This window comes from Electrona antarctica, assembly GCF_951216825.1.
Source record: "Electrona antarctica genome assembly, chromosome: 11".
NCBI lineage: Eukaryota > Metazoa > Chordata > Actinopteri > Myctophiformes > Myctophidae > Electrona > Electrona antarctica.
In genome coordinates this window covers 21,268,181-21,295,647 of record NC_136792.1, presented here as the reverse complement: position 1 = coordinate 21,295,647, position 27,467 = coordinate 21,268,181, and the positions used below count along the sequence as shown (strand labels likewise).

Below are 27,467 nucleotides of genomic sequence, written 5' to 3'. Positions count from 1 at the left end.
TAAAGATTTATTAGATTTATTAGATTGCATAAAGATTGAGGCCATCATCACACTATAATATGAACACAGCATTGAGATTTGGGTGGCTTTATCTACAAACTGTACGCATGGAAACTTTGGAGCAAAACATTAGCTAATATCCAAACAGTCTGTAGGCTTACATTAGAATTGAACACATTCACTATGGTAGGTTGCTTCAAGCAACTTGAAGCAAGTACCCCTCCCTCGATGCAGTCTACAGATGGGCCAGGGTCATCAGGTATACGATACAGGTCATCAGGGTCAACCATTGAGCTAGGGATCGACTTGGAAACCATAATATCACTAGCAGGTGGAGTGGAAGACTCCGCCAACTTTGGCTCCCTGGCCAACCAAGTTGTTGTATTCAACAACAGCCTTTTCTGTCTGTAGAACTCTGATCTCCACCCCTTTCTGCTTCACAAAATCCAGGGTGGAGGAAGGCACCTGGGACAAGGGGAGGACAGCGATGGTAAGAGGTGGTGGAAGTTTGTTAAAATAACAAACACACCAATGAGGGCAGGTCTTTTAATATACAAAATATAATACATATAATAAATTATATATATATATAATATATATATAATATTTATTATATTTTTAAGAGTAAAGAGAGCCTACTGTCAGCTGTCCAGCAGTCCAAATATTATTCAATTAAATTTCAGAATGGTAGACCTGAGGCCTGAGGCCTACCATACCAGGCCTAACCATTGTGTGGCACATCTATGCACGGAATGTCTATGTTCACAGGCTTCTGTGTGCGGCCTAGAGGGCATCTGAGCATGTGCAGCACTACAAGTCTTACACCATATGCGTTTGGGAAACCCAGCCATTTGTCATTAACCAAATTGGGGTCGATTTTTTCCGCAATGTCCCGCCCCATATTTGAATACTGGGCCCTGGTTGGTTATAGCCTGGTTTCAGACGAATCTAGTTGGCTCGTCATCGTTTTAGCCGTGAAGTCCTCCAACAATTGAGAGGGACCAGACTTAATCTGCCTGGGGCAATATGCATTGCAAAGGCAGATGAAGGCTGGTTACGCAGGGCTAGGTCGATTTGGGCATGTCAAAATATTTTCTAATTTTATTTTTTAAAATAACAGATCTACTAATGCACATGTCATGAGCTTGTAGATTAGCTATTTTCACTGTGCAACACCATCATAAAACAAAATATAAAATAGGGTTTAAAAGTGGTTAATTAATAAGGATGCTGGAACCAGCACCTTAATTCTCGAATTAAGCAGCCCCAGTACCTTGTTCTATCGTACGGCCTTGGAAAGCCTGGTCAGATTTAGCATCACAGTTTGGTTCGGTAGCAACTGAGGTCCAAATTGTTCAGATTGGTGCAAACCGCAGGGAAGATCATAGGGGTAAGACAACTCCCCTCTCTGCAGTCTATTTATGAGCAGGCTACATTAAAACAGGCCCAAAAAATTGTCAGTGGTGTTACCCATGTTTTAAATGGAGAGTTAAATACTTCTGCCCTCTGGGAGAAGGCACAGAAGTGGAAGTACATCAGGTTTAAAAAAAAAAAATTGTACCAGCGTCAACTAAAATGCTGAACAAGGCTCTGAAGCAGCAGTGACTGTAAGAGGTTAGAATATTCACACTATGTGTGCACTTGTGTAATGTTGTGTCTCCCTCTGTTATGTATTTTGTTTGTCACTGATGTTTTGTGTGTGGCTGCAGTAGGGTGAAAGCCCAAGACAAATTTCCCTTGTGGACAATAACGTTTACCATGACCTTGACCATGGTACTTTAAATGTGAACAAATATTCCACATTGCTATAGGCCTACCTGTAGAGCTTCACTCATGCCTCTGCCAATGACTAATAGATGGATGCCCCTCCTCAGAACCTCCTCTAGATCCGCTGGTTGTACTCCTGGGTGATGCTGCAGCAGAAGAGTTAACATATCGAAACAACACAATGAATTAATTTACACATTGTCACCGTTCTCTAAATAAAATACATTTTATGTTACCAAATGTTCTGGCTATCACACTATTGAAATAATGGACATCTAATTTTGGACCACAGCTCTCCAGAAATGTCTTGTTTCCCTGACAGTGCGTTTTAACAGCGGGCGAGCATCGGGCGACACATTGCCTAATCGCCCGATATTGGGCGAAAAGATGAATCATTTTTATCTTTTCGGGCGACGTTCCTCTGCCCACTTTTCGATTATCGTCCGTTCACCTGCTATAGGCGGTAGTCACCGGGTCCCATAGACAAATAATGCACTTCCGGAAAATTCATCTGGCTGTCGCCTGCTGTTAAAACGTACTGTTAGATCACATGATGTTGTTCCCTGGGGAGGTGTATAAAAAAAGGTTCTGCTCTCATACACTAATCCAACCCAAGTTGTGCAGAAAGAACATATTTGTTTCCACCTGTCTTTGTGATATATCAAAATCTAAAACAAATCTCTATAAAGCTGTATTAAATTAACAATTATAGAATTTACTTTTAGATTAGATTATATGGTCATAGAATTTAATCCAAATAAGTGTAAAGTCAAAGGACTCGATAAAGAAAGACCCAGTCTTGCCACTCACATTAGTCCCTGTCTCTCCCCAGTCCCAAGCACTGCTGCCTCCAGGCCACACCTTACAGTCCTTGTAGGTGGAGGAACATCCCTTCACCTTCATGTGACCCCAGGAGAGAGACGTGATCTCTGGTGAGGACATGGTGTACACTTCCTGCTGGAAGGGAAGGATAAGGAGCAGAAAAGTACATATTTTACACTTAACAAACACTTTCATAATTTCAATGATTTTCCCATAATCTTATACAGTAGCTATACTATTGGTCTCTCAAGACAAACTTTCAATGGATTGGGAAAAGACTGTATCCTACATTCATTATTCTACAAGCATGGGTAACCAGAGTGAATCACTTCATAGATAAGGAATTTATTTTGACATTTGGTGCTGTAACACAAAGATGTTTAACAACCCATCACACGACTACTGACAAGGAAATGTTCATACAGGCCTGACATTAGTGCAACATTGTGTTTTTTCATCCTCTTTACTTGAATTATACTTTTTCCTTTTAAAAAGTAGTAGATCTAAAAGCTCTGCTATTTTCAGCATGCAACACTCATAAAACAAAGTAGGCCTATAAATCAGACATTATATTTACATACGTAGAAGAGCATGCATGCAGACTTTTATTTACTAGAATGCCTTTGATTAAAGATGTCAGCGTTTACCTGTTACTTTTTGTTGTAGAATGATGAATTTTAACGTTTGTATTGGTGAATTTTGATTCATTGGTTGATTTTATTTGGTGACATAAAAACAGAGCACCAAAGCATCTTCCAACATATAAGTTGGGGCATTTCTGATACTTCCGTGACCGTGGAGAGCGAAGGTCCGTTTCTCAGTGGATTTACCATCTATGAAGGTTGTAGAAAACATGGTAATACATCAAATAGTCATCAATAAAAATAGTCATCATGAATCATAGTCTTCTACCTGATGACGACTCACTGAATCTTCATCTTGAAAGGACAAACTACCTTACATATTGTTAGAGCAGGGGTTCCCAAACCTTTTTGGCACAGGTACCCCTTTCGGGAGAGGAGAATTTTTTCATGTATCCACTCATCCTCGCAACACTGATAAGCATATTTACAACCTTACATTTAGATGCCATTGGAACTATTTGTATTAAAACTTTTCAAAGTCACAACACATTTTCACATTTATTTAAGATGCTATCTGAGAATATACGTAGACCTATTTGACAGTGCAGAAACATAATTGCCATCAGCCCTAAACTGATCACAGTCACAGACACTCTATCCAAAAGCCCTTGAATGATAGAATATGAGGATTACTGTGATTGTGGTTAGCTCACATATCACACATGCCATAATACACTGGCAAAAAATAATCTGAGTGATTTCGCAGACCCGACAATATTGAAAAATTGACCTTTCAGAGCTGATAATTGGCGGCCATCTTGGATAAGAAGAAGTTTAAATCATTTATGGATTCCTCAGCCCCATAAGTAATAGAAAACAAGCTCTACACATCACTGGAGGGCGGAGGCCAAACCATTGAAAAGTTAATTTGTGTCATAGCGGGTGGTACTGTAGCCATTTTGGGCTCTGCCAAATTTTGCTCACATTTTTGCGAGGGGCATGGGGGCTCAATTTGTTATTTAACCTTCATAGATGGTACAACCACTGAGAAACGGACCTTCGCTCTCCACGGTCACGGAAGTATAAGAAATGCCCCAACTAATACAATTGTATCACAGAGAATGAAAACAAAACACAATATTTATTATTTCCATTGTGGTCCAAGCTTCAACAAAAAAACAGCATAACAAACGCCAACACATCAGACATATGAAACTACAGTATACGCTAATGATGGGCAGTCAATGCAATTTTACACATTTAACCTATAAATGTGCAGTCAACGCATTTAACCTATTTTAAATAAAGTGATATGTATGTAACTACACTATAGTATATAATAAAGTTCACATACCATTGTGCTATTGTTCGATTAAAACACAGTTTTTGATATGGTCTCTCTAATCCTACTGTAAATCAAATTAGTCAAATCATATACAAGCATAGTATAGCATGGTACTGATTAGCAGAAATGGAAATTTTCAAGATATTTTAAAATATATTTTCGTGAATGGAAATGAAATGACAGATGATGAGCACTTAGGCAAGATGGAAAATATATTGCATATAATTTAAACTGTATAAGGCAAGCAACACTGAAAGATCCATAATGGTACTACAGCTACAAGAGGAAGAGCTGTGCAACAGATAAGTACATTTACAAATATGGAGTCATGGTTAGTTATGCTTATGGCATAAACTCTAGTACTCTACTGATCACAGTATGCACTAGCAGCTAGCACTAACAAAGGCAATGATAGTAGAATGTATTTGGTGAACAGCATCAATGGTGAATTACCAGTGTAGTACTAAACTCCTGACATTCTGCATGTATCCTGGATTGGTATTGTAGTTAAAGTCATGGATCCCCTGGCAGATTTTGTAGACCTACTTATTTTCCTAAACTGTAGACGTCCTGACCTACACCCTAAAAATGTCTTAAAACATAAATTGGTCATATAGGCCTCGGTGTGCCATTAAATCTTCAAAGAGATTTAAGCCATTCATACTGCCAAATGTTGTGTTATTCATAGCTGAATTTGGCTAGCTAGTTAGCTATATTGTAGCTACTGAAGGCTACACTGTGGCTAAACGAGATTTCTATGGAAAACTTATGTTTCTATTAGGTCAAGCTAAAATATATGAAAAGGTAATGGTATATATGATCATGTTGTTAGTTTAATTGCCTATAGGTCTATAGGGAGATTCTGGGAGAATTAATAAAACAAGAAAGATATGGCCGCTTACCCCCTTGCTTAAGTTGCTGTCAACCTCAACAGAGGTAAACGTCAACAGAAAAGCCACACTCCAAACTTCTGCCTCCTACTTTTAAAAAGGGACTCAATATCATTATAAAAGGTCTAGGACTGAATAAACTCTAAACCTCTCCCAAAGCCAGAACCATGGGCCTAATTTCTAATAACAGTGTGCGTGCGATAGTTGTCCTATTATAAATAAGAAATTAAGAAAGAAAAACTACTATAAACAAAATGCAAAATTAAACAAAACAAATGTGCTGAGCAACCAGTTAATGGTTACCGTAATACATCTATAATTAAATCAATATACTGGCAAATACTGAACAAATAACAGTTAAGTTCGCATATCTTTTCAAGAAGACAAACATTATTTTTACAAATTAGGGGGGTGCACCGTTCCTGGAGATACTGCAATACCAGGTCGATGCGTGGAGTGGACGGAGCAAGCCCCTATTCCATCTCCCAGTTCCAAAAATCAATTTAATATATGGTCCCCGGGTAGGGGACGTATCAGATATTAAACTGATAAGAACAGATACTACACTTGATCTTAGCCAAAAGGCCGAGAAGCGATGCTGATGTGCCTCCCGAGAAAGTGAAGGCATTCTCGGCAATACCAGGCGGGGTCATGGTTTCTTTTGGACACAAAATAACTTTAATAAACAAATACGTCAAAAATAACGTCGACTAGTCTGTAGCTATTGCCGTTATGCCATAATACGGTAAATAAACTGGTTTAACCGTTTAGAGATTTTATCTACAGGCTGATTCATGGTTCTTCGTCGTACACCAAGAACAATCGATCTACAAGCTCACAACGTGTCGCGACGATCACACGTTATGAGCTTGTAGATCAGCGCATCCTGATGACGCGTGTTCACTGTGCACCAATACAAATGTGGCAGAACTATATTATCAAAATATCTTTTTACATCGATGAAGATCATTTGTACTTCTATTAAAATGCGTTTGTGTGAACACTGAACACATAATAAACATTAGACTATGGTTATTTAAAAGAATGGCGAAGTAACAGACAAACATATGATTCAAAACATATAACTTTCTGATGCACTCTAGTGGACAACCAAAACAACTGCATCGTTACAGGTTCCCTATGCTTTTCCTACTCATTTAATTCTATTTTAATTTAGGAAATAATAGCAACGTGTGAGACTCACATGCCCATGCAGCCGCTCCTATGACCTATGCCACTAAAATGTGGAACGCCCTACCAACAGCCATTAATAAATGTGAATCCCTAGACTCCTTCAAAACCTCAAGAGACTCAAAGAGAACAGGTCTAGGACGGCTGCAATTCGAAACTGCCCCCCCCCCCCCCCGCCCCACAATACTGTACGTTTTCCCTTTTTTACTTTCTATGATGATTTCCTTTTTTCATAGAAGCGTATATTTGTACGTCTTTAAATGTTCTGATAAATTGAAAATGGAGGACCCTGATGTAAACAAGTCTTAGTGCTTTTCTTAATACGGTATGTCCTTATGCATGCAGTAGCAGTTTTTGAATTGACCTGTACTTTCGTTTGAACTGTACCCATTCTACAAACTGTGAATAAAAACACCATGGATTATATTTCTTGAATTATTTCCTTTGTGGCGTCACAAATTGTTGTAAACAAGTTGTAACAACAGGTCAAGTAAAACAGACACATTCTGTTTTACTTGACCAGTCCCATAACCATTAAGGTTGAGGTTATATTCACAAAGCATACTAGTGCATTTTACTAAGGGATTTTAATAGTTACTATATGCTACTGTGTGTGCTCTTATCATCGTACATCATGACGTAGCATGTCGATATGACGTAAATTCTCCATTCATTGCCAATGGGAATTTAACAAAAATACCGATTTGCTCAGACACATAGGATGTAAATTTGCGTAGGATGCATATTATGACGTAAATTCTCCATTCATTGTCAATGGCATTTAATGTTTGTTAGAACAAAAATCTATAATATAGACTTTTCACAAACAAGAGAAAAATCACACCCGTGTGAACTGAGTGGTGTAAGGTCTTATATAGACTGATCAGCTGTGGTCTGACGTAATGTCTGACGTAATGAAATCACACCCGTGTGAACTGGGTGACCATAGCAACCGTGCTCATTTTTTGGTACGAACAGACAGACAGACACGTAAACTAACAAAGCCAGTCGTAGGAGTGGTTTACTTTACACCACTCAAAAATAGATATCATGGGGGGGCAAAATCGGTGAAAAACGTGGCTATACATTTTAAAATATTACAAAAAAAAAGTGAAGTGAGGGGGCGCTCTTATCATGACGTAAACACGCCAACAGCATTATTGTTATTCTGACTAACCCTTTAGAGTTCAGTCAGGTTTGTTTCTAAACTGTGGAACCATTGGCGTGTAAGCCTGTATAGTATGCATTTGTGATTTTATGTAGACAATGTCTGCCTTTTGTTTGTCTCTGTATTTGTATGTTTTTTTTATGTCACTATGGACCTTGTGTCTTTAATAAAGTTTGATTGATTGTACAGTAGAGTATTTCCTGATATTATTTTAATTTCAATTAGTTTAAATACTGGCAATAATATATATCTACAGCAGATATGCAGCTGTGAACTTTGGTGTTGGGTAGTTATCCTAATCAATGAATTGTTGATTGTTGTCAAATAATTTCAGACTGTATGTGACGAGGCTAAGGGCCGATTCATACTCCTATTTTACCGCTGTTTCGGTTCTGTAGTGCCGAAATGATTTCGGCTCGTCAGAAATTTTCAGTAGCACCGAAGAGCCGACTTTAGGACGGTACCCGCCCCCCCGAACCTCAAATTACGTCACATTGTAGGCTCTACAGAGCCGAACCGACTTTTATTCGGCTCCAAAATAGGAGTATGAATCGCGCCTTTAAGGTCCTTCACTCAACGCCGGAGGGGCGCTAAAACAGCAGCACTCATGCTCATGCATGAAAGATGAAAAGGGAGAAAATACATGACTACGTTTGCAACACAGCATTTTAATGAGAAATGCCAAGAATTGCTTTTACTAGAGAAAAGGTGGCGATCCGAGCACTCAAAAATGTTTAAAAATGAGGAGAGGGTGGTTAAAAATCAAGGTACTTTATTTAGAAATGTAAAAAAGCTTTTTTACATTCTAAATAATGTACCTTGATTTTTCTAACAAATGTACCTTGGTTTTTATCCACCCATCGCCTCATTTTTAAACATTTTTGAGTGCTCGGATCACCGTATTTTCTCTAGTATTCCAGTCCCACTGATCTTTGAAGCACGAGTCTACTTTACTTTTAAACTTTTATTGGTTGATTCTCTTTGTGAAATTGCTTGTTTTTACTGGATGAAAAAAAGAATCCGATATATCACCCAAATATTCGGCTATTTTAATACTTTTTGGTATTAAGTCAAATACTAAAAATCACACCTGTGTGAAGTGAGGGGCGCTCTTATCATCGTACATCATCATAATTTGCTCAGACACACATGACGTAAATTCTCCATTCATTGTCAATGGGAATTTAAACTTTGTGTAGGACAAAAATACAGATTTTCTCGTCCACATATGACGTAAATTCTCCATTCATTGTCAATGGGAATTTAATGTTTGTGTAAGACGAAAATCTACACTAATAACTGAATATAGGAATCAGTATTATTCATGATTTCTGAAAGCCCTAATTAGAAGAGATTCACAGTTTGTCAATGAACCTCTCCAACAGGGAAATTAGTCTCTGCCTGGAATCCTGACTGTCTGCATCCAGTTCTCCTCCCGTATCATCAGGCTTTTCTTTTGGGAAGGCCTCTTTCTGGTTGATGACCTCAAGACGCTCTCTCTCCAGAAGAGCTCGGTCTCGCTCCATTAAAGCCCGGTCTCTCTCTAGAACGGCTCGGTCGCGCTCCAGAGCAGCACGGCACCTTTCTACAGCAGCTCTGTGTTTGTCCAGTGAGGCCCTCTCTCGTTCTATAGCTTCCATCTGCTGTCTGAGCAGCTCTCTCTCTCTCTTCAAGACCAACCTATCTCGGTCTAACTGCAACTGCTCTCTCTCCAGTGCCCGTCTCTCTCGCTCCAGCTCCACTATCCATCTGTCCGGTTCCTCAATCTCCATCGTCATGTCTCTCTCCGTGTTCACTGGTGTCCGATCCATCACATCATCGAGCTGAACAGAAGGGTTCTTTTGACCGGTTCCATCATTGTCACATTCTATGGTTGCATAGAGTACAGTACCTACGTTAACTGAACTATTGGATACTTCAGTGGTGTAGAGCAACGTAGGAGGTTTAGAGCATGTATCCACAGTCTCTCCACCCTCCTGCTTTAAGGCTTGTAGTAGTTCGACTGCAGCCTCATCCTCCTGCTTAAAGGATCGTACAAGTTCCACTGCAGCTGCATCAAGTTCTACTGAACCATCTGCTGTTTGTCCAGAGAGGGCCCCTTTATCGAACCCTGGGATAATCCTGCTGGACCCAACAATTCCACCTGTATTCGATTCCTGTAGCTCATCCTGGGCAAATAGGGAGGGGTTGAGGACACAGGCAGAACTGACCAGGTGACCGCTCATGGCCTTGTCCATGAGATGGAACCAGCGCCATGAATTAGCTTTGCTCTCTGTCCCGGGCAGAGGGTTCTTCAGTTCCTGAAAAGAACACAGTAGAGATCATGTTTTATTAGTTCCTACAGAAGTTAATAGATACTATTATATATATTGCAAATGAAGCTGCTACAGCAGCTTTTAATCATTTTATATAGGTACAATAGGATCTATAAATGTTAATAATATAGATTGAGATGTTACTGAATAACTTAATGTGTTTATATATTTAGAATTAATTAATTAATAGAGTAATTTTCATTACAGTAACCCAGGGGTGCCCACACTTTTTTGACTTGAGAGCCACTTTCAAAATGACCAGCTCAACAAGATCTACCCACCAATATGATCATTGCTGAAATTTGTTTAAAAATGTGCGGGGGCTTTGGAATAGCGTCACTGGCGTTACATACAGCAAGACATAACACAAACACACTTGGAATGGGGAAATAGAGGGACAAATGGAATTGGTAGGGTGTTTTTTGTGTTTTTGTAATACAAGTATTGCATTGTGGGTTTGAACTGACAAGTCACCATAATTCAAGTGGCAGATTCCCAAAAGTTATTTTTTAACAGCCTATTTAAATGAAATATATTTTTAGGACCATGCCATGCTGTGATCTACCTGCACAGCCTTTGTGATCTACTGGTAGATCGCGATCTACCTTTTGGGCACCCCTGCAGTAACCCCTAGAATACCGCCATAAGACTAAACATCACAGGTCTGGACAGCTGGCAGAGACTTCCGGGCACCTGGGCTGCTAATCTAGCCTGACAGTGTGTTGCGCCACGCGGGTTTGAATCCCAATCCAGACTTCCTTTGCTGCGTGTGTCTCTCTCTCTCTCTGTCTCTCTCTCTCTCTCTCTCTCTCTCTCTCAAAAGAAAAAAAGACTAAACCTCACATAAATCTTACCCTGTACTTATCTTTAATATTTTCCCATTTCTTCTTCAGCTGTAAGGGTGTCACCTTCCCCTGGAGTCCCATCTCCTGTCTGATTGCGCTGAAGATTAACAGTCTGTTTAGTTTAGTGCCTTTAAGTGTCTCACATGATCTTTCATGTGATTGTATAGCTCTTCTCCAATAACTTTGTCCCAAACAAAAGAGAAACATGCCAAGAATAATGCCAATATCATAAGCCTATTATTGTTTTGGACATGCTGTCCATGGAAGTATAACTTCCATCAATGACACATTTTGTAGATACTAAAGTCTAATCCATAGTAAAGCATCATGTACAGTATCCATACTAATACTTTAATTAATAAACAATAACATAGCCTACTATAGAATGTGGGCTATGTGGCATAGTGCATACTAAAGATTGGTATGTGCACATTGTTACATAGTAGTAAATACTATGAGGTATTGTGTATGTAGTAGTACACTAAAGTATAGTAGCTAGCTGTATTTACGTAGTAGTACATACTAAACTAGAACTGCACTGTCGAGTGCCTACTTGCGCGTTGCACACAAGTGCACAAGCGCAAGTAACAAGTGTCATTCACATTTCACCTCCATGCACGTAGAGCAGAGTTCCGCTTCCCGGTGAAGAGGCCATTGTTGGTCGCACGCAGCTTGATCAGGAGTGTGATGTCTTTATCTGTCACTAGAAGAACAATAACATGATATCGATGTTAGTGGGGTGACTGTAGCTTTGTATTAATGGAGAATAATTTGACAGAAACAGATAGCCACCCACGTTTGTAATGTGTCATCTTTATCTTTTCACCCTTCCAACCTAGAACCTAGTTAGTACCTAAGGCTAATGGTACAACGAAAGTGGTGTCTTATTGCAATTTGTTCCACCAGGCAGCCAATCACTGCGCGTCCCCTAGCGGAACAAGGAAGTGACCTCGAGCCGGTCCAATGCTTATATATATACTCTATGGTCCAATGACATCAGAGCAGAGATTTCTGTCCAGTCGTGTAGTGACGCGGGAGTGAGTAGTGACTTTACACCGCTTTGCGAGGAATAAACGGCACCAAATGGGTTCTTCCTTTACGAGGACACGCTGTTGACACGTACGATATGTCCGGAGAGAGCACTAGCTGTCAGGTAGGAAACCATCCCGTCTCCTCTCACTTCAAACACCGCATTGAGCGCTGCAGACGGCGGGCGCCATGTTGGCCTGTAGATAAAGCTCATTGGCTTATCGGTGCGCCTGTCCCGCCCACTCTACGCTGCAATTGGACAATATTTGACGAACTGTCAAAACGTGGGAATGGCATGAAGCAGAAATATGCGCCGTGTAGATTGAATGAATATTAGTGGTTTATTAAATTAACTGGCCAGTGGTCAACTTGTCGATAGAGGATCTTTGAAAATGTTTTCCATGATGTCAGTTTAGATCAACTTGCATGGTCCTATACCAGCCAAATGTATAGGACCATTATTTAGCAGAGATTGCCATTTGCCACTGACAACCTTTGATCAAGAAAGAGTCAAAATAGACTATCAAAGATGTAGTATATGTGATCGATTCTGACATTTGCGTAGGCTATCATAGACACCAAAGTGAAAGTCAGACGAGGAGCCCTCGTACAAGGCTCCAGACTTCCCAAAACAAACTGGTCAGGCTCCTACTTGGCCTCACCCCCCGAACCCACCTCACCCCTGCCCACTTTGACAGGCTGGAATGGCTCAGGGTCGACGACAGAGTACAGCATCGTGCAATGGGTCTTGTCCACAAGATTCGATACACCACCAAGATACCCATGTACCTGTCTAAATACTTCCTTAATGTTAACGAAGTCCACACCCACAACACCAGAGGGAGTGCAACAAACCATGTGCAACCCAGATTCGGCACAAACAAGGGACTAAATTATTTTCGCTCCTATGCCACCAAAATGTGGAACGCCCTACCAACAGTCATTAAGAAATTAAATTAAATTAAATGAAATCTATATTTACCCAGGGTATCTGGGCTAAGCTCAAGAACTTGTTTCCAGCCAGGCCCTGCTCATAGAACACATTTCATCGTAGTGGTTGATGCCTTGTTCAAGGGCATTTCAGCGGTGGTAATTTTAACGTGTCGGACGGCTGATTCGAACTGGGAACCTTCCGGTATCTAGACCGCGCCGCTATCCGTTCGGCCACCGCTGCCACAATACATGTGAATCCCTTGACTCCTTCAAAACCGCACTCAAAGGGCACCTACGGACGGCTGCAATTCGAAACTGGCCCACGTAAAATCTGAACCCCCTCACTGTATATGTTTCTTTTCCCTTTTTACCTCCCTTATGATGAATTCCTCTTTTTTTTTGCTATGAAAAACACATGGTAAACAAGTTGTCTCACAAAAGGTTTCTTGAGACAAAAGAATGCTAAGTGTCTTCAACACCTCACCCGAGCCTCAAACAGATTGAGAACAATGCAAGGTACTCAGGCTGAGTGATTGCTCTAGACCGACCGCCTCCTAGCTCACTAACCAAATTAACACATGTAGTGACCAAAATGTATCTAGTCTAATTATTGCAAATATAGCATTATGGCTTATGGACGACTATATTGATGAAATGTGGTTCCACCAGATACGACACTATCTTTGGAAAATGAACCCACTGCACAGTAAACTTGAATATCTCAGTTGCAATTGAATTGCAATTCATGTGGACAATAGAGTAGGGGTTTTCAATTGATTGTGATCAGAACCGGGGACCACCACCCTGAATCAACCTGTTGGGTGGGGATATGGCATAAGATTAGTGCTTTTGGTAACACCTGCTATGCATTCCATGTCTATAATGCATTATAAACAGTTTATAACACGTTTGGATTATAACGGTACACTTTCCCTGGCTTCTTGAGATTCTAACTCTAATTCTGTGGAAGTTCTTGACTTCCTAACTGCTGTCTACTACATTCATGCATCATCTTAGGTCACCGTGTCATTGAGTGAATTTTACTAGTTTCTCAAGACAGACTGTTGACTTGCATCAAAGAGGGCGCTGTCTTTCCTTTGTTTTACAATTTCCCAATGAGTTACCAGATTGATCAACTAGTGGTCATGATTGCGGGTGGTCCATGTCTGTCTGTCTGTCTGTCTCTGTCTCTGTCTCTGTCTCTGTCTCTGTCTCTGTCTCTCTCTCTCTCTCTCTCTCTCTAGTCTCTTCTTGGCTATTAGTGGAGTCTCATGTCATTTTCTGTCTAGAACCTCACCCTGTACATGACAATGATCTGATCCTCTTTTGTAGTTGTTAAGCTTTCAGTACTTTTTGAATTGAAGCATAATCCTCCCCAAAGGACCAGTATTAATGAGGATAATGTCTTTAATTCCTCTGGCCTGAAATACCAGGCCTACTGAATGCATGAGCAAGGACCACCTGCAAGTTCAGGTTTATCGCCTTGACAGTTATAAAGTCGACGTCTCTGGTTCCAGTGGTTAACGTTTCACTATCACTACTACCCAACATGATCTTGATTTTAGATGTGATGATATGTTGCTTCGTTCATCAGAAGTTCCAACATTCCCCCAGCCTCACACCAGTAAGAAAGAACCTCCCATGGTGCCCCTCCCTTATAACTGACTCAGCACACTTATCTTGTTGAGCCAGAGATTTCTTGGAGGGTGGAGCTTCTGAAGGGGGATGCATGGTTTAAAAAGACTACTGTTCAATTCCCTTATCTATGAGTTATATGACCTCACCAAGACGTAGCAGTCATTCAGAGCCACTGTGACACACACAATAGCCCACACAGTGCAGACAGAGTGCAAGGATACGGTAGTAGACAACTATGGAAGTAGGAATGTACATTAGGGTAAGATCATTAGTGCATTATTGTTTAGCCTCATGTAAACTGGTTAAGTGGTAAAAGATAGGCCTAGATATGAATGTGCTGGATTGGATGGTGGTTGGGTCAACAAACAAGGAAACTCCTGTTATTGAAGAATTCTAAATTAATTACTTTTCTCCCCCAACAGGATGACAACGGCAAAGTTATCAGAGTCATTCGGATTGGAACACGCAAGAGTCAGGTATGGCCAATCAAATTATATTTTTGATTAACTGCTAACCACTTGAGCCCCAGCATCAGAACATTTTCAGCGAAGAGATTTGGTGTGTAGAGGTAAAAAAGGGCACACCAAAATGACCAAATACAGTTGCAACTTATTTACTAAGAATAGAGTGCTTAAGTGGTTAATGCTGATGATCTGAAGCACTCTTCATCCGTTTCTTTACATACAACACAAGAGGTTGAGATAGTAGTCCTGCTGCTTCTCAGACAAATGGTGTCTGTCTAGGTCTAGTGGTTAGAGCTGATTATGGACTGGTTATCAAACATGCAATGACTATGAAAATATTACATCAAATGTAGAGTACTTAAGTTAATGTGCTACTTAAGGATAACATGAAATGACATAGAGAAAGTATAACAGGGAAGGATTATGTTATTTTGCTCCAGTTGGCTCGCATCCAGACAGACTCTGTTGCTGCCAAGTTGAAAGAACTGTACCCAGATATCCAATTGGAAATAGGTGAGATGATGTGTACCAGCTTTTCTTTCTCTGGGGATATTAGGGGTACAGCACTTAATCAAACAAATCAATGTAATCGTTAATTGATAATGTAAATACAATAATAATTTATTCCTATTTAGGCATGTCATTATAGGTGTTAATACATAAAAAAGAAAATCCAAAATAGTGATTGGTAAATGAGTAGTTACTGTTAGTTACTGTTATGCATATACATGCTGACAATTAAATCCTTTATTTCAGTTGGCATGACAACAACAGGAGATAGAATCCTTGACACAGCTTTATCGAAGGTGAGCTTTATTAATGTTACATGGTGTATCTAATACATGTTTAGATTTCTTTTTTTAAACAGCGGGAGCAGGATTCGATCCCAAGGCGCTGGGATCGGAAGTCTAATACTTAACCTTACACGCCATGGAGCAAATGTCGTATTGCATGGGTTTTGGAGTTATTTAAAAAGGGGATCGATTGGGGGGGGGGGGGGGGGGGGGGGCATATAAGTGGGGGATTATAAAATGATTATAAAAACATTTTGTCTCTGCGTGACGTAGCGCTCCACTAATTAAAAAATCCACAGTACACTACTGGGGAAAGTAACTGACTGCTATCTACCTGGGGTGCAAGACGATTCTAGTCTATCATAATACTGTAATGCAGAAATTCTGTTTTTGATTACAGATTGGAGAGAAGAGTTTGTTCACCAAAGAGCTGGAGAATGCTCTAGAGAAGAATGAGTAAGTGGGTGTGTATAGGTTTGTTGTGACTATGTATTTATCCGTCCGATAAATCTCACAAGTCATTCACCAAAGGTGGTGTAATACTTCATTTCAGCATATAACATAAGCTAAGCAGTTGACACATTTTCTTTTGTGTGTTGACAAATGCTGGTCACATATCGTTTTTGAGGTTTGGGGCCTATTAATTGATTCAACATGAAGACTAAAGCCTTCTAAATAAATATACGCATGCTTTGATCACTGGTACACCACCCTCTGAGCTGACTTGGATCTGAGCGGATTTTACGACCAGCGACCGTCAAGTTCATGAATTCCACACGTAACGTGGCAACCCTCGTAAATGTCCGTACACTCACGATGTGAGCGTAAATGCCGTTGTGAATTTGGCCCTTTGTGTGTAATAACAACACTCCTCTGAAACAGGTTGATGACTACAAGTATTTGGGTTCATAATATATCTTCTTCCCAAAAGGACTTTCAAACTAGGAAAGCAAACTAGGTATGGCCTGGTCAGCCTGCAATGACATGCATAAGATCTGGTCATCCCAGCTTAGTAAGATGTTAAAAGTAAAAATATTTAGGACGACCGTTGAGCCGATTCTACTCCGAGACATGGACACTTTCAAAGAAACTAGAGAAACGGTTGGATGGCACTTAGACCCACCTTCTAATGAGAGCGCAAAATCTGTCATGGAAGAGCCACCCATCGACTAATCTAATATACGGCAACCTTCCCCGTGTTTCTTCACTAGTCCGATCCAGAAGAACACAGTTTGCCGGCCACTGCTACAGAGCTGACAATGAGGTTATATCTTCCCTTCTTCTCTGGAGTCCTGCCTCAAAGTAGACCAGAGGTAGAAAACTGTCGTTCCCTGATGTCATCGCTAGGGACACATGCATCAGTAAGCAGGAACTGGGCATGGCAATGAAGGACCTGAAAGTGGAATTGTGAAATCCATGATCTCGACCGCGGTCGAAAAATGATGATGATGATTGTGTGTAATCATGTGAAAAATGTGTGTATACAGTAGGTTATTTCTGTCAGTATCTTTCTCCTTGTCCGTTTAGCATCAAACAAAAGTGCACATTTCCGCCTTGCGCTAGCTCCCGTGTCAAGTTCTTCAGAGTCTGTGACCCTTTGAACATCTCATGACCTTCTTTTGGTAGCTGACCCACTAGTTGTGACCCACACAGTACTCCTCTTTGTCCCACAGAGTGGATCTGGTTGTGCACTCTTTGAAAGACCTGCCCACCACACTTCCTCCAGGATTCACCATTGGGGCAGTGCTGAAGTAAGCCACACACACACACACACACACACACACACACACACACACACACACACACACACACACACACACACACACACACACACACACACACACACACACACACACACACACACACACACACACACACACACACACACACACACACAAGCATCTCTATTTAAGACAGTACAATGACATAGTATAGTAGATATATTCAGTTTGATTTTAAGGGAATGTGTACTAACTCACTGGTTCTCAACACGGGGTGACTGCTCTAATGGAAATTGTATGTGTCATCTACATCACTGCTTCCAGACGAGAAAACCCCCATGATGCCATAGTCCTACACCCACAGAATGCAGGCAAAACCCTTGACACGCTTCCCCAAAACAGGTATGGGATGAGAGACTGTATATTTTTGTAAATGTTACAACAAACTGACATGCATACAACACAGTATGGCAGCCCCCTATAGTACCCCCTTCACATTTAGTAGATCCTGTGATCTTTTGTGGCCAGATGTAATATAAAATAGTTAAAATCGCTAAAACTAACGAAAGCAGCAAATGAAAAATGTTTCTCTAATAACCTAAAACATGAACCGTGGTTGAAAAAAACTAAAGTTGTCCTTTAAGCCAAAATAACCTGTGATTTACAACACACAACAATTACCTAAACACTTTTAAACACTATCAGTTAAATTATTTGCGTAGTTACTGCAGTTTGGCTTTGGCAGAATAATGTATTTATTGACAGATTAACAAATGATCACACAAAGTTTTAGGGTTTTACTTACTACACTTACTTGTATTCGCCCTTGCCCTTTTTCCGGGCCTCTTCCGACTTCCTGGTATTACCGATGATACCAATAGAGTGCCGAAGTCCTGCCGTCACTCGCTCACTCCTGGTTCATGGAAGTTTTTCTTTGATTGATTGATTGAGAAATGTATTAACAGTTTGCAGAATTACAGTACATTTCAAGCACAAACTCAATACAAAGGCTGTTAACTGTGAGTGGACGACCCAATTAAGCATTACACTTGTTTCCAATAGGGTCCACAATGTTCAAATCATCAAAAACATTTAGAGACGTACAAATAGACACTTCTATATAGACAAAGGACAGGACAGGAATTCATTCTCTATGGAGAATAACATGTGGTCATCTTAAAATCACCTCATATAAGCACTGTCGTCCAAAACAAATCAAACTGCCTCTGCGAGATTGTCGGGGAGGTGTCTCTGTATCGTTTACGACCATCAGTCAGTTATAATTGATACAGTCTGTTTCTAGCGAAGATTTTACTAATTCAGCAGCAGTAACATTAGCGTTTTCTCTCAGTCAGTTGATTCTTCATAAACGGCCTGGATGATTTGTTTATTTTTCAAACACAGTTCTTATATGAGGCGAACTAAAATTCCCCTATGGGGATTACAATGCAAATAAAAAGTACATGAACCTGTGGACTTACCGATATTGACGCCAGACGCCAGGTGTTCTATTAACTAAGGCTCTGTTCCATTCTGGTCATGTCACGGTGGCAAAAAGTATTGAACCCAAGTGCAGAGTCACGACCAGCAAGGCAGAGTGTAATCAAAGCATTTATTGAATATTGCAGAAAAAAGGCAAAACATATACAACTAGTAAAAGGCAAAAACTAAGCAGTCCAAAAATGCAAAAACAAAGAGGTACAAGCAAATTACCAGAAGCTTCAAAGCATAGTCCAGGAACAAGGAACAAGGCAAGAGATCCCAGGTACAACAACATGACATGAAAGTATGATCCGACAAGGTGTGTGTGCAATGAGTCCAGTCTTATAGGTGGTGGGTTGATTGCAGTAGTGTTCACAGGTTTGTAATGGGCTGGGCTGATGAGAGTGGAACCAGGTGTGTAACTGGGACTGAAGTGTGGAATGGGATGAGGGAGTGGCCGAAGTGGAAATACAGACAGGGGGAGACTCAAATCATGACAGTACCCTCCCCTCAAGGGGCGGATTCCAGACGACCCATGACCTAGACCAGGAACGAGCAGGGTGGGTGGAGGGGGTCTGGAGGAGGGAGACTGTGTCATGGCACCAGAGCAAAGGGATCCGGGAACCTGAACCTCAGGCGGACGGCCTGGAGGATGGACCCGGGCTGAGCAGCTTACGTCTGGAGGCCGGCCGGGAGGCAGAGACGAGACGAGGGAGGCGCCGTGTGGAGGTCGGCCGGGAGGCCGAGACGAGGCGAGGGAGGCGCCGTCTGGAGGTCGGCCGGGAGGCCGAGACGAGGCGAGGGAGGCGCCGTCTGGAGGTCGGCCGGGAGGCCGAGACGAGGCGAGGGAGGCGCCGTCTGGAGGTCGGCCGGGAGGCCGAGACGAGGCGAGGGAGGCACCGTCTGGAGGTCGGCCGGGAGGCCGAGACGAGACGAGGGAGGCGCCGTCTGGAGGTCGGCCGGGAGGCCGAGACGAGGCGAAGGAGGCGCTGTCTGGAGGTCGGCCGGGAGGCTGAGACGACGCAGCGGTGTCATCCGGCGGACGTCCTGGAGGCCCAGGAAACGGGGCTGCAGAAGACGAGGATGCTTCAGACGGAGACGGGACCCCAGAAGACACTGCAGGCTCAGGAGACGGGACCCCAGAGGATGCTGCAGGCAGAGGCGAGGCCGGAGGTGCTGCAGGCAGAGGCGAGGCCGGAGGTGCTGCAGGCAGAGGCGAGGCCAGAGGTGCTGCAGGCAGAGGCAAGGCCGGAGGTTCTGCAGGCAGAGGCGATGCCGAAGGGGCTGCAGGCGGAACTGCAGGTGGAGGGGGCGGAGCTGCAGGCGGGACTGCAGGCGGAGGAGGCTGATTGTGGAGACTGGACTGTAGGTGGAACTGCAGGCAGGGCTACCGGCACCGGAGGCGGGGCTGCAGGTGGAACTGCAGGCAGGGCTACAGGCACCGGAGGCGGGACTGCAGGTGGATCTGCAGACACCGGTGGTCTCCGAGGCCGAGCAGGGGCTGACTGCAGACTCGAGATGGCTGACCGGGTGGGCTTGGTTGCTTGGCGATCCTGGGAAATTTTGCCCCGTTTGTTGACACTACGGGGACCTCCCAGAGCCAGGCGTGTGCCCAGATAAGGATTTGTGGCATGAGGTGGCGCTGAATAAACAGGTATCCTTGCATGTTTGCAAAAATAAGACAATAGGTCTAATGGCTTGGCTTTCTGCTGGTCATTATTAGGGCTGGCAGGATTCAGGCTCAAGACTCCACACCTAATGGAGTGAGGGGCTTTCTGGGAAGTATGAACCAAGCTGGTCTCAAAGTCATTAAGCTTAGTACGGACAGCATCCAAACGGGGCACAAAATGGCTGACCCAAGGCCTCTCTTTAAGCCACTGCTGCTGGTTTGAAATCTCCCCCTCAACCTCAGCACGCAGGTTAGGAGGAGAGGCCATAAAACGATCAACCAAACATTCAAAGTCTGCCACTTTTAGGCAAAAAAGTTTTAACTCTGCTGGGTTCATAATGGTCGGATCATTCTGTCACGGTGGCAAAAAGTATTGAACCCAAGTGCAGAGTCACGACCAGCAAGGCAGACAGAGTGTAATCAAAGCATTTATTGAATATTGCAGAAAAAAGGCAAAACATATACAACTAGTAAAAGGCAAAAACAAAGAGGTACAAGCAAATTACCAGAAGCTTCAAAGCATAGTCCAGGAACAAGGAACAAGGTGGTGGGTTGATTGCAGTAGTGTTCACAGGTTTGTAATGGGCTGGGCTGATGAGAGTGGAACCAGGTGTGTAACTGGGACTGAAGTGTGGAATGGGATGAGGGAGTGGCCGAAGTGGAAATACAGACAGGGGGAGACTCAAATCATGACAGGTCAAACTGCTGCTATTGTATGTTGGCTCACTGGAAACACTCTGCGACTGCTCCACCAGTGGGTCTCAACTCTCAAAGTGTCCTTTTTTAATTATTATTATTATTATTATTTTTATTGAGACTCTGAAATTTCACATTTGTTCAGTTGTAATATACAGTGCATATTGAACCACCCTTTTGTCTTTTTTTCTTTAAAAACAAAAACACAACATAGAGAAACAACAATAACAAGTACCACAATACAAACAGACTTGAGTGTGTTCCAAATGGCCCTATAGGCCTATACGGGTGTGTAACTCTGAGAGTGTACAAATGGAACCAAATATTTCCATTTGTACACTCAGATTTATGGGGGTCCTTGAAATTAAAAAGTTTGAGAACCACTGTCCAGTGTACACTAAATGGAACAGAGCCTTAATTGGTATCATTGGTAAGGTAAAACACCTGTGAAGGAAGTCGGAAGAGGCCCGGAAGTAGGAAGAGTTATTTCCAAAATGTTGTACCTGTAGGTGCATCAGAGCATAGACATATAAAGGTAAAAGGTAGACGCCTCTTCCCCCTCTGGGGCGTCCGTAAATCAACATGGAGGCAACGGGAGACAATGGCAATGCGTGATTGCATTGGCAAGAATAGCGGAAGCAAAACGGAAAAACGGAAGGGGCCAATCAGAGGCGCATGCCTTCAAGATTCCACTTGACTGCCAATGAAGCACCTATATTTTTTTAATATCTATTGTGCATAGAGCCTATTGCTCAGATCAGAGTGTGGATGGCTGATGTTCCTGATATTTGTGCTTGCAGTGTGATAGGTACCAGTTCATTACGACGTGCTGCTCAGTTGAAGAGAAGGTTTCCCCACTTGGACTTCAAAGATATTGTATCCTTTTTTGTGTCAATAACAAAATGAACATTTCAATACAGATGTTGACAGACAATTATTGAGGAGCAATAATGCTTAATATAAGGCAGATCTAAATATTATTTGTTGTAGTATTTCATTGTGATAATGATAATACTACAATACACATGACCTTGTCTAGGACGGTGGCCATAACTGTCATGGAGATTTTTTATTTTGCCTTAACTTGCCTCTTAAGCGTGGGAACCTGAACACCCGTCTGAAGAAACTGGATGAAAAGGAGGACTTTGCTGCCATCGTCCTGGCAGCTGCTGGGCTCAAGAGGATGGGCTGGGAGGACCGGATTAGCCAGGTACCCTCTAGAAAACCCTTGTTAGACTATGGACTTTACTATTGAAGTATACCTAGAAGTTCTCATATCAGTTTTGTCTCTCTAGTCCTATGTTGAGGTATTCTTATATATTGCACAAGTGCTTCAACAAAAGTACTAAAAATGTTTATTTGCACTGGTAGATCCTGGAACCTGAAGACTGCATGTATGCTGTGGGACAGGTGTGTATAACTGAGGATTCTGTTCGTTATACGCATCAAGCGGTTATAAGGGTATTGTGGGACAGAGAAGCAAAGGACAATCCACATTTTTTTGATTGCAATATTTTAATCAACATCTGTGTGTGTGTGTGTGTGTGTGTGTGTGTGTGTGTGTGTGTGTGTGTGTGTGTGTGTGTGTGTGTGTGTGTGTGTGTGTGTGTGTGTGTGTGTGTGTGTGTGTGTGTGTGTGTGTGTGTGTGTGTGTGTGTGTGTGTGTGTGTGTGTGTGCGCGTGCGCATTCAGGGAGCCCTGGCGATAGAGGTTCGAGCCGTAGACGCAGACATCCTGGAGATGGTTTCTGTCCTCCATCACAGAGACACTCTGCTGCGCTGCATTGCAGAGAGAGCATTCTTAAGATCACTGGTAAAACAAACACACACACACCCTTTCACACCTTTCACCTTTTAGAAAAGATAGTGACAATAATGAAGGCAGTCAAGGTGATTAAAGCTGCACTATGTAACTTTCCTCTTCTACCCTGGATTTGAACCCGGTTTCCTGCGCAAGTCCAGATTCCTGCCAGATTTCTCAGGGGATAAATTGAATCTTGACCATCAGGTCAAAATTCGTATCAGATCCTGTCTAGTTGAGACATCTAAATTAACTAGAAGAGCCAATATACAACCAAGTTATGTTGTATTAACATACTCTACCATACAGATTTCATTCATTAAAAAATGTTACGTTGTGCCGCTTTAAATTTGAGCCTTTAGGGTTTAGGTTTCATGTGATTGTTGTTATTGCTGAAATTAGGGTATTGCCAGTCTCAAGTGGTTGAGATGGTACAGTATTTGATTTATTAGTGTGTATGTAAACAGTGTGACTCATGTTTTAGGAGGGAGGCTGCAGTGTTCCAGTTGCTGTAAACACTGAAATGAAAGACTCACAGGTGAGTTTTAATTATATAAATAATAATAACACAGTCCAAGGATAAAGTGTGGGTTAAAGGAGCATTCAGTGATTTGGGTGATTTGGAAAAAAAACCCAGTCAACCCGGTAACAAGATGTGCACATGCACACGCTCTACAGTGGGGAAAGTACAACAGACCAACAGCACGTGCACCAAGGCCCGCCCCACTCGATCATGATTGGAGGAAGGCCCCTCTCATCCTGATTGGATGAAGGCTTTGCCACCCAAAGCCCAAACCGAAATTAGGGTTTTTTGACCCCATGGGTTAACTGGGGACAGGGAGGAACTCCTTATATGGTTATAGTAGGGAGGATTATCCAAAAAATAAGAAAAAATAAGTGATATTTGAATTAAGTGAAATCACTGAATATACCTTTAAGAACACAACTACATTACCTGTAAGGGGTGCATTTTAATTCCTAAATGTTATACAGTACGTGCCGTGTCAAATTCCTAGTACCTCCAGTTGTAATTGTACTGTGAGTGAATGCTGCAGGCGTAAGAGTGTTTTACCGGTAATTCTACTGTGAATGACCATTGCAGGTGTGATGGTGTTATTTGTGTGTGATTTGTGCAGCTTTACCTGACGGGGGCGGTATACAGCCTGGATGGTTCAGACAGACTGAAGGACACGATGCAGACCAGTGTAATGGACTGTGATAAGGTGACTAGTGATAAGTGTGGTGTTCAATGTACTAACTAGTGTAATGGACTGTGATAAGGTGACTAGTGATAAGTGTGGTGTTCAATGTACTAACTAGTGTAATGGACTGTGATAAGGTGACTAGCGATAAGTGTGGTGTTCAATGTACTAGTGTAATAGACTGTGATATGGCACCTGCACCCCCAACATCCGTCCCCATGTTAAAAACCTTGGCATACCGTAATTATCGACAGCTCTTTTAAATTCGACAAGCAAGTATCCTCCATCATCAAAACCAGTTTCTTCCAGCTGCGTTTGATTGCTAACGTTAAACCATATCTCCCCCCGAAGCAACTTGAAACATTAATTCACGCTTTTATTTCTTCTAGATTACACTACTGTAATGCCTTGTACTCTGGCATCGACCAGTCCTTGGTCAGACGACTGCAGCTAGTCCAAAATGCTGCCGCACGCCTCCTCACAGGCACAAAAAAGCACGACCATATCTCCCCTATCGTGGCCTCACTCCACTGGCTACCTGTCAAATTTAGGATTGATTTTAAAAATTTGATAATTGCTTTTAAATCCCTCAATGGACTGGCCCCCTCTTACTTTGCAGAACTACTTCAATACCATAAGCCAGTTAGAGCCCTGAGGTCAGCGCACCTCTCACTATTGACCCCCAAAACAGCCCTACTTAAAACCAGTTCTTACGGTCCGTAAGAACTTGGCTCGAACACCAGGACCATACCATAATAACTCAACACAAGGCAGTTCAAAAGTTTACAAAAGGTTTATTTAAAACTGAAATCAGGCATATAAAACATGTACTGAACACCAAACAGGCAATGAATGAGTTAAGGGACGAATTAATGAACTCAAAAGGAATGAAGTAAAAAAGGAACGCTGAATAACCAAATGAATAAAGAAGTGAATGAATGAACTTCTAAACTAGTGGATTAATGAATGCCGAAATCAATCATAAATGTAAACTAAAGACCTAACTAAATATCCTAACAAACAAACCAAAGGATGGGCTGGTCACAACTAATAAGGTGGGGAGCCTGGGCAGCTACGCACTATGTGCGTGTCGGAGTGCCCAGACTCCTCATAAACTATCAAACATCAGCTTTCACTGTGGCTGCCCCTAGGCTCTGGAATAGCCTTCCCCATCAGATCCGCCCAGTCCATTGAGACTTTTAAGTCTCTGCTTAAAACCCATTTTTTCGACCTAGCTTTTAATCACAACCTAGTTTAAATTCCAACCTTTTATTTTGAGCACCTCTTATCTTAGTATCTTATGGGTTAATAACTAGTGTAATAGACTGTGATAAGAGTAGTGTTCAATGTACTAGTGTAATGGACTGTGACAAGGTGACTAGTACAGGATGTATTTGTCATGTCTCCACAATGACAGCTTTGTTTTACTAGTGAAGAACCCCTTACTATGAACGAATTAATATTTATTTTGAACATTAAAAAAGAGAGTATAAAATACAGAAAGTCACAATAATAATGTAAAAAATAAAATAAAAATAAAGCAAAACACACAATTATGCACAATAATAATAATAATAATTCCAATTAAAAAAAATGTAATTGTTTGAAAAGGAGTAGGAATGAAGCCTATGATTATCTGGTCCTACCCCTATTTTTAATCATTTCTGCATAATGAGTATTAGTATTTATATTACCGTTTAAGTACATTTTTATGCCATGTAAAAATGAATTCCAGACTTTCACTTGTAATGGAGTATTTCTACATTGCACTATTGATACTTTTACTTAAGTTAAATAAAAGGGAGTACTTTTTCCAGCCCTTACTGAATGTCATGTGTCCTGTGTGCTAGCCCTCGGAGGATGCAGACGAGCTGGTCCAGCACGTGGGCATCACCGCCTGCAAGGTGTCCAATCCAGCACAGGACAGCGCAGAAAGGCTGGGCATGGACCTGGCTAATCTACTGCTGAGCAAAGGAGCCAAGGAGATCCTGACCGTGGCCAGGCAGCTGAATGATGCCAGATAATGTCTGTATGAGGGGTGGGAGGGTGGGGGGCGGTATTGAAAAGGATTCCAAGTATTACATACAGAGAGTCATGTTCGGCACTTCGGGATCGCTTTGGGAATATTATTCATTCTTTATTATGACTTTTATTAGGCAGAATGGCCTAGGTGTTTGTGTGACTATCCTGTAACAGAAAATGTGCAGGTTCAGTGCCTGCTGCAGCCATATATAATATATATATAAGTGTCCTTTAGCAAGGCATTCTGCCCCCAGCTTATCCGTAACCACCGTTATTAAAGCTACAATCTGTACATTTTTATGTACGTTTTCTCTCTCTTGACGGAGATCATTGCAAAGCTGCCTGAACTACAATAAAGATGGCACTGTCTGCTTCAAATAACTCTCTCACATTAGGTAACAATGTGTTGAAATCTATCAATGGAATAGACCACTTCTAGCCACCACAGATGTACATTGTACTCACTAATAAATTGTGGATTGTAGCTTTTTTTCAACAATAATTTCCAGATTACAGTAAATTCAAAGCAATCCTGGTATACATATTCAGGATAAAGGTGCCAACTAAACCCCCAGAGTTTCCTTGATCATAAAAATGGAAATTCACAACCAGCTTCAATACTAGAGAAGCACTAACCCCAAACACTCTGCAAAATGCCATTGGAATTTACTGAGGTCTTTTACCAAAGATATGATTTCTGGATCCCAGTTGATTCCACTATGATGAAAATCCACTTCATTTGCTTGTACATAGTTACAGATATATTATATGCAAGTTATAAGAAAAAAGGTTCTGTTTTTGGTCCACAAAGTCAGTCCTCCAGTCATTGGGGTGGCCTCCTGTCTCTAACATCAGATTATTTTTAATTTCCTATTCCTATTCTATTCTATAAATCTAAATAGATGCAGCTCAACCATGCTCTGCTGATGTGTATGACATAATGTACTAGCTACCTCTTTTACCAACAATAATTATTATATCCATTACATCAATTTTACTTGACTTGGCCTAGTGCCTTTTGTACTCTCACATTTTTCCTTAGTACACATAACAATCTTTACTGTTGACTCTTGGGCAGTAGAGATTGAAG

At 41.7% G+C, this 27,467-nt stretch overlaps 3 protein-coding genes across 8 annotated transcripts; 1 reads left to right on the top strand and 2 right to left on the bottom strand.

The window, feature by feature from the left end:
- Positions 1 to 5,599, bottom strand: aamdc (adipogenesis associated, Mth938 domain containing). Of its 3 annotated transcripts, none has more exons than XM_079514144.1 (4): positions 5,421 to 5,599; positions 2,578 to 2,721; positions 1,818 to 1,913; positions 1 to 465 (listed from the first exon to the last, which is right to left on the bottom strand). In XM_079514144.1, exons 2-4 carry the CDS (start codon positions 2,707 to 2,709, stop codon positions 325 to 327), a joined length of 369 nt encoding a protein of 122 aa, XP_079370270.1. In that variant the 5' UTR covers positions 2,710 to 2,721; positions 5,421 to 5,599; the 3' UTR covers positions 1 to 324. The 3 variants fall into 3 exon arrangements, with proteins under 3 accessions (XP_079370270.1, XP_079370271.1, XP_079370269.1); XM_079514145.1 differs by having other exon boundaries at positions 2,578 to 2,717; XM_079514143.1 differs by having other exon boundaries at positions 2,578 to 2,724; positions 5,421 to 5,598.
- A 1,932-nt stretch (positions 5,600 to 7,531) lies between these two features.
- LOC306932356 (uncharacterized protein) lies at positions 7,532 to 11,849 on the bottom strand. 2 transcript variants are annotated; one of them, XM_079514131.1, is made up of 4 exons: positions 11,724 to 11,849; positions 11,537 to 11,630; positions 10,937 to 11,015; positions 7,532 to 10,067 (listed from the first exon to the last, which is right to left on the bottom strand). In XM_079514131.1, exons 1-4 carry the CDS (start codon positions 11,737 to 11,739, stop codon positions 9,123 to 9,125), a joined length of 1,134 nt encoding a protein of 377 aa, XP_079370257.1. In that variant the 5' UTR covers positions 11,740 to 11,849; the 3' UTR covers positions 7,532 to 9,122. The 2 variants fall into 2 exon arrangements, with proteins under 2 accessions (XP_079370257.1, XP_079370256.1); XM_079514130.1 differs by having other exon boundaries at positions 7,535 to 10,067; positions 10,937 to 11,024.
- LOC306932359 (porphobilinogen deaminase-like) lies at positions 11,589 to 27,258 on the top strand. 3 transcript variants are annotated; one of them, XM_079514136.1, is made up of 14 exons: positions 11,589 to 11,657; positions 14,950 to 15,003; positions 15,432 to 15,504; positions 15,748 to 15,797; positions 16,186 to 16,241; positions 17,459 to 17,536; positions 17,831 to 17,908; positions 22,154 to 22,229; positions 22,450 to 22,563; positions 22,725 to 22,763; positions 23,046 to 23,165; positions 23,638 to 23,691; positions 24,290 to 24,376; positions 26,206 to 27,258. In XM_079514136.1, exons 4-14 carry the CDS (start codon positions 15,753 to 15,755, stop codon positions 26,377 to 26,379), a joined length of 921 nt encoding a protein of 306 aa, XP_079370262.1. In that variant the 5' UTR covers positions 11,589 to 11,657; positions 14,950 to 15,003; positions 15,432 to 15,504; positions 15,748 to 15,752; the 3' UTR covers positions 26,380 to 27,258. The 3 variants fall into 3 exon arrangements, with proteins under 3 accessions (XP_079370262.1, XP_079370260.1, XP_079370261.1); XM_079514134.1 differs by lacking the exon at positions 11,589 to 11,657 and adding an exon at positions 11,941 to 12,080; XM_079514135.1 differs by lacking the exon at positions 11,589 to 11,657 and adding an exon at positions 14,687 to 14,786.
- Positions 27,259 to 27,467: the final 209 nt, after the last annotated feature.